Raw genomic sequence first — 7,519 nt, forward strand, 5'->3', positions numbered from 1 at the left:
CTGGAATATTGAATAGCCCACTCCTGCCCCGCTCTCAATATGTCTCTGTGATAGCAAGCGCATCATTTCCTCATTTATGCCGGTAATTCATCTGCCTTGTTCATCAGACTATGTCATTAAAACGAATACCATCCAACGTTGCTATCTCCCTTTTGATGTTACCGGCCGATAGTTTCTATGGCTCCTTGACTCCCTTGCTGTGTCCTATAATTTTAGCCTTTCACCTTGTCCTGCTGATCTTTCTGTGTGGATCCCAGCTTCTCCACCACTCTGCACAATTATGATTCTTGTATGCATTAACCACAAGAAACCTTGATATATGATAACTGATTGTATTTGTTCTGAAATTCGTCAGATAATTTATGCAATGTGTTTCCTGATGATCTAGGTATTCTCCCACCAACTCTTCTCATAACTGTGAGCTCCAGTGAAGAAATCGCAACCAGCAAGTTTGCAACCGTCGTCTGTTCAATCATCGATTTCCATCCCAAGTCAATCTCCGTGAGTTGGTTGAAAAATGGCCGACCCTTGGATTCTGGCTTCTTCACGTCTCCCGTGTGAAAGGCAAACGGGAACTTCTCAGTGACGAGTCGGCTGATGGTCCCTTATGGTGAATGGTTCAACAGCGCAGTCTATACCTGCCAGGTCACTCATGGAGAGAACATTCAAAGTAAAAACATCACCGCACTCCAGGGTAAGAGACACACTGAGAGAGCTACAAATCATTCTGAACTCAGATGTGAATCAAACACGCTCATTTATCAGGCGTAGTAAACAGTACGGTACAGCTTCTCGTTTCCCAACATGCCACGTATCGCATTTCAGTTTGAGTGTTACATTAGCATAGCTCATGACTGGACATTTTGGCAAGTCAGAAAAGCATGTTTCCTCTCTGTTGAAGATAGATATATAGACAGTGAGCTTTGTTAAATAGTTTATTGCCTGACCATGCTGGGAGAGGCGTTCAGAGTGCTGAATACTTGCCTGGTAGTCGCTTCAAGGATGAGTTTGGCGGTGGAGGGGGGATATTGGAGAGATATCTAATTGAAACATAGAAGATACTGAGAGACTGAGGTCGAGTGAACATGGAATAGATGTTTTGACTGGTAGGCCAGGCTAGGACCCAAGGGCACAGTCTCAGGGTCAAAGGGGCACCGTTTAGAACTGAGATATGGGGAGAAATGTCTTCAGCCAGAGGGTGATGAGGCTGTGGAACTTGTTGCTGCAGAGGGCTGTGGAGGCCAGGCCATTGTGTGTATTCAAGCCAGAGATAGATCGGCTCTTGTTTAGAGAAGACAGTAGAATGCCTTTAGCCCGAAACGTCGATTTTCCTGCTCGTCGGATGCTACCTGACCTGCTGTGCTTTTCCAGCATCATTCTGATCTAAACTCTGGATTGGCCGAACAGCTTTATTCTGATCCTCTATCTTATGATGTTGTGGTCTCAAAAAGACATGGTTAAAATATGCAGTGACCCTTACTTGAAAATAAACCAAAATGCGTTCAAAGCTTCATTCCCTGCTCAGGAATGACCTGTTGGTCTTGGACATTGTACGACATTGATTTTTATCTGGTACTGAGCTCTTTAACTTCATTTATGAGATCAGACCACAGACCAAGTGGGTATCACATCAACTGGGATAAATGTGATCTCACTGAGCTTCTTTAAGATGGTCTCTGTAATTCGTGGATGAGGCAGGAGAATAAATTCTGGTAAGAACGGTCCAATAGGGATGAATGAACTAGGAACTCGAGACAGGCAGATTTAGCCTGGTTTGGGGTAGCGATGTTTACACAGTGAGTAGTGGATGTCTATAAAATTAGTGCACATTTCCATCGCGTTTGTAGATTAATTTAAGATGCTTTTGTTTGTTTTTTTTTCTCCCCTGCTCTATGAAGAAATTAAAAAACGCACCTTGGTAAATAAAGTGAAAGTACAGACCAGTTATGAACAAACTGAATGGAAGGAAAGACTTAAGGAGATGGGTGTCCTTCTCGATATCCAATGCTGTACTCAATGTCTTGTTTTCCGATCTACTCCAAACACAGCTCACGAGGAACAATTACATAAATTAGAGAATTACATCACACCAATAACGCAAAGTATTTTTGATCGCGTTAAATATAATGAACAGAATTTCCATGGCTGTTCACCACTCCTGTAACACTTTAGAACTCTGCAAAGAGAATAATTATTATTTATTATAATTTGTCTAAAATGTAGGATGTGATTTGGCAGTCAGCATGACCAGCAGCATTTGCACCTATGGGTTATGAACATGGAAATGAACTCATTATATTGAGATTACTCTTGTCACAAGTATCAATAGATGGTGTTAAGTGAGAGACAGACTCTGAAAGAAAGGTAATTCCATGGGTTACATGATGGTATCTTCGATTATTTTGTTTTTTTTCAGGTTTCACTTGTTACAAAGCCAGTGTTCTTCAGGAATAATTACACAGGATATGTCCTAGGTAATCACAAATGCTTTCACAAATCAAAATACATCAACAACAGTAAGCATCGTTTCAGCAATAGTTGGAGTCGCCATTTTGAAGGTGGTGTCTTCACCCTGTGAAGAAGTAATCTGAAGATTGGCTGTTTGTATCATAAAGGGGCATTTTTCATTGACTTTTATTTTTGTTTCATAGAAGATACCGAGTGCCACCCTAACACCGTTAAAATCCTCCCACCGCCAGTAGAACAAGTCTTACTGGAGGCGACGGTGACGTTAACCTGCGTTGTGTCCAATTTTCCTTCTGGAGTCAACGTGACCTGGAAACAAGAAAAGAAACCTCTGAAAACAGAGATTGCTGACCAGCCTGGACAAAATCCCGACAGCGTGATCAGCAAATTAGACATTTCTACTGAAGCCTGGCTGAGTGGCGTTACTTTTGAATGTGTAGTGTACCATCAGAATCTACCGACTCCGCTGAGAGACTCCATCCACAAAGAGAAAGGTGAGCGGTGAGATTAAAGCACAAAGGATCCCATGTGTAATCCAGATCTAGTTACATCAATGTCAGGCTTTGATTGGTAATGAACAAACACCATTGGGAGGATTAATGATGCATCTGAAGGCAGGATAGCTAGGTAGCTGATTAAGAAAAAGATGGACCAAAGTATATTGTATTCTGATTAAGTCAGATAAAGTGGGAAGAAGCCTGGGTTGTGACGTCACCATCAGCAATGACAGTTGGACAGAATGTCCTTGTTGTGGGCTGGAAACATGGAGGCAACTTTCACATTAAATTCGACTTTTTTTACTGGATAGAATGTGTACCATTCTGCTCCTTTAGTAAACGGAAGTGAATAAATCCCAAATTAAACTTGGCATATTTTAATATTTAGTGAAATTGTGATTTTGGTTCAGGATTTTTTGGTTGATTTATATTTGTCTCAAATATTCTGCAGTGATTAATCCGCTGGAGCCTTCAGTGTCGGTCCTCCTGCCACCAACAGAAGAAATCTCCGCTCAGAGGTTTCTCTCCCTCACCTGTTTAGTGAGAGGTTTCTCCCCCCGAGAGATCTTCGTCAAGTGGACAAACAATGACAAGCCGGTGAATCCCAGTAACTACAAGAACACCGAGGTGATGGCGGAGAGTGACAACATCTCCTTCTTCATGTACAGCCTGTTATCCATTACAGCGGAGGAGTGGGCCAGCGGTGCTTCTTACTCCTGTGTGGTGGGACATGAAGCGATTCCACTGAAGATCATCAACAGAACAGTCGATAAATCCAGCGGTAAACCAAGTTTTGTAAACATTTCACTTGCACTGATGGACACTGTTAATTCATGTCAATAAAAATCTCAAAGTTGCATTTAATAATTCAACAGAAGTAATAGAAGTGTTTTTTTCCCTCCAGTTGTGAGTTAGATACTGAATTAATTGTTTCCCACCCTGACTTCCATTCCATCTGTGGAGTTAAAGTGTCTTGTGCAGTTAATGTTCTCTGCTCAGTTACACCCTGGGTCAGAGACAGAGTAAAGCTCACTCATTTCAGGATTCCGCCAAGTACCTTATCCATCCTAAATCCCTCTGTGACAAAATCTGACAATGTCCATTTTATGTCAAGGGTAGAGCACGAGTTTTGAACTTGGTGTTCTTGATTCCCCCGATTGGACACTCTTACAAAATTCATGTCAGTTTTAAACTGCCACATTGCACCAATTGGAAATGTAAATTTAAGACATATTAAAATTAAATTTGATTGGAACATACCAATCGTAAATAGTGCAGAACAGTTTGAATGTAACCTTTGTTTCTGGGGAACTGCCAGGGATCTTGCACCAGCGCATGAGTTGACAGAATGTATCTTCACTTTCACACCAAAGAGAATCAACAGATAAGTTGTCGTGAAGCAGAGGGGAGGGGAATGATGAATGGTCTGTCCTCTTGCTCCCTGTGAAGAGTTTTCATGGAAGATGTCCTCTGTAATGTAACCCAGTTACTAACAGGAACAGTCAGCTTCTTGCTTACTGTCCAAAGATTTAACATTTCCATGCAAAATAATACCTTTGAAACATGTTGGACATGCTTGGCTCTGTTAACAAATGATTAACATTGATTCCCATAATCCAAAACTGGTGTTTGCATCGTCCCGGTTTGTATTCCATAGGTTTGTCTCAGTTTTCTGGAGCACATGGGATCAATTCTGGTATTCGAATACCTGATATCATTTTGTTTCACATACAGAACACAAGTAGACATTTTCTAATAAATATATTCAGAAATGTTATCTCTGGGGCAGTGGGGATTTGAACTCAAGACTTTTCTCTCAGAGACAGAAATTCTATCACTGCAACAGAAGTGTTGCTCATAAAATACTTATCTCTCCATGACGATGGGAAATGTTTCCTACAACACCAAGGTCAGATCTAATTATGGGCAATCCATTAAAATTCGAACAATAAATTAGAATAATAAAAATTGCAGTCTGGTATAAGAACAGATACAGAGAGATGATCACAAATACACTCGTAATGACACATATACGAGCTCTCACATAAAGACACATATTTATGTGCACACTCAAATGTGCATATAGATAAGATGTCACACATGCATACTCATACAGAGCCACACATGCAAATGGCACTTGAACACTCTCTAAGCTCATACAAAAACTCACATACACCGAATGAAAATCATTTGCACAAATGAACAGGGGTACTCACACATAACCATGAGAAACATAGACACACGGTAACACACAAATACATTTACATTCATACAGCACAATGCGTACAGACATACATGCATGAACACAGATACAAATTCCGAAAAATGTCCTCCCACTTGTCAACTCACACAGCAACGTAAGTGCACAGAGATAAATATTAATATCATAATTTTCCCATTTTCAGAATCACGAACATACAATGACAGAGGCAGCTTAATTACTGATTTTTAAAACACATTGATCAGCATGGATACAATAACACGCGTACACACAAATTCAGAGTCTCACATGCAGACACACAAGTGCATAGATCAACAAATAGAGGGGTGTTTATTAAATAAGGATAATGGGCACAAGCATCCACAAACAATAACACAAACAAGCTTCTCAGCGATGGTTTGGGAAAGATTGCCACACAAGCAAACATCATCATATAAATATAAACATCCATCAAAACATAACATTGCATGCTAACATTTATTAAGCATAAACATGAAAATAACCTAATGTAGGTAGGATCTGAAACAGACACATAAGCACACATTTTAGATAGCACTAATGAAAAGTGAACACTCGCAAAGACATTGCAATATAAGCATAGGCAGCAACGAAGTGGCATATTAGCGTGATGATGCTTACACAATGTGAAAAGACCAAAATTTAGGTACACAAACACATGAGCACACCAGCAGTAAAGGAGCAGGAATATGTTTATTCATGCACAGACTCCAACATGGTCAAGAGTGAAGTAAGAGACTCTCATAACCACATACACAAACATAAAAGGAAAACCAAACACACCAAGCAGTAGATCAAATAAATTAAGGGACACATGTACAAACACTTATTCCTAAGTGTACAGATCCTACAAACAAAAATATGAAGCAATGTTCTGACTGTGATGTCACTTATATTCATGATTTGCCAAGCAATTGGTCACCAATACATAAAGATGAGAACCACATTTGAACTTTTATTCAGTGATGGCCACAATTTTCAACTAAAGTGCTATCACAGCCTATATTTAAAATATAATGATATAATTAAATAATCATTCATAATAATCATTCCTCAAATAATAATATCCTTAAATAATAGATTGAAAGAAAAATAATTCAAAACATTCTGACATGGACAATGAAGAATGAACATGTGCAGTTAGAATTTGTAATTTCTTGCTGAGAGTCAATAATGCACTAATAGACACAGATAAGAGTCACACTTGAGAAATACCTGACTGCTTTATGAAGATGTAATGGTCTCTAATTACATGACTTGGATGCAGATAGATCGATCTGGATCAATAAACAATCTAAATGCGTTCTCTCGGCTTTATATTCATAGATTCAATAGATCGCACTTGGATTGAAGACTATGAGGATGATAACAGCAACATCTGGACAACTGCTTCCACATTCATTACCTTGTTCTTCCTGAGTATTTTCTACAGCGCTGCCGTCACTGTGGTGAAGGTGAGAATAATCATATCTTTCTCACGCCAAGCAGCCCAATATGTTTTGTGAAATCTCTAAGCGTGCCATTGAATAAACATTAAGTCTGAAAGTCCCTGATCATAAATATCTGCGTCATTGCTTTATCTCTCTTTTCCAGGTTAAGTGAATGAATTGTGGACCCCCTTGATTTTCCTGATCTGCTTATCAAGGTCTCTGAATTCCCAATCTACAATCTGTCCTGTTGCTGACTCGAACAGTGAGATTACTTCAGTTTATCAGCATGTAACTGAGACAATTATTGATGGATTTTCCTTTTTACTTTGATATCTTTGAGTTGGTTGTGGTTGGAAGAATTTGTAGCTTCCCATTTGTTTGAATCCCATTTGTTTTGCTTTTATTAGTACCTTACTCCGAATGGTTGCCTACCCTTTCTGATGAGCCTTTGTATTCCCTTTCTTGTGACTGTTACTGATGTAACCCTTTCTGATGAGCCTTTGTATTCCCTTTCTTGTGACTGTTACTGATGTACAGAAAATTCCCAGCTCACAGCGCATGTGTTCTCATCTCAATGTGGCATTCAGCCATTATATTCACTTCTGTTAGCTTTTACATCAACTTTTTGGATAAAAATGCTTTCTGAAATTGTTAATAAATCTCGAATGAATATGCACTAACCTTGAGTTTACTTAATTCTTTCTTCAAGGCCAGTCAGTAATAATACATTTTCCCACATCCTACTCTTTTCCCAGCCAAATGCTTTCACTTGTTATGTTTGGTTGTGTTTCATCCAGTCATTTAGTTTAATGCTGCGCTACCATGCAGCCCACTAATGTAAATGCATCTATCACACGATATGCCTGATGGAACACTCCAGAGGCAGA

The 7,519-nt window shown here is 39.5% G+C and overlaps 1 gene segment (V, D, J or C); it reads left to right on the forward strand.

Annotated features, from left to right (window-relative positions):
* The first annotated feature begins 548 nt into the window (after positions 1-548).
* Positions 549-7,312, forward strand: LOC140468748 (Ig heavy chain C region, membrane-bound form-like). The segment is given in 5 exon segments: positions 549-694; positions 2,652-2,960; positions 3,415-3,744; positions 6,529-6,656; positions 6,796-7,312. Coding segments are annotated over 5 exon segments (873 nt in total).
* Positions 7,313-7,519: the final 207 nt, after the last annotated feature.

This window comes from Chiloscyllium punctatum, chromosome 48 (assembly GCF_047496795.1).
Source record: "Chiloscyllium punctatum isolate Juve2018m chromosome 48, sChiPun1.3, whole genome shotgun sequence".
NCBI lineage: Eukaryota > Metazoa > Chordata > Chondrichthyes > Orectolobiformes > Hemiscylliidae > Chiloscyllium > Chiloscyllium punctatum.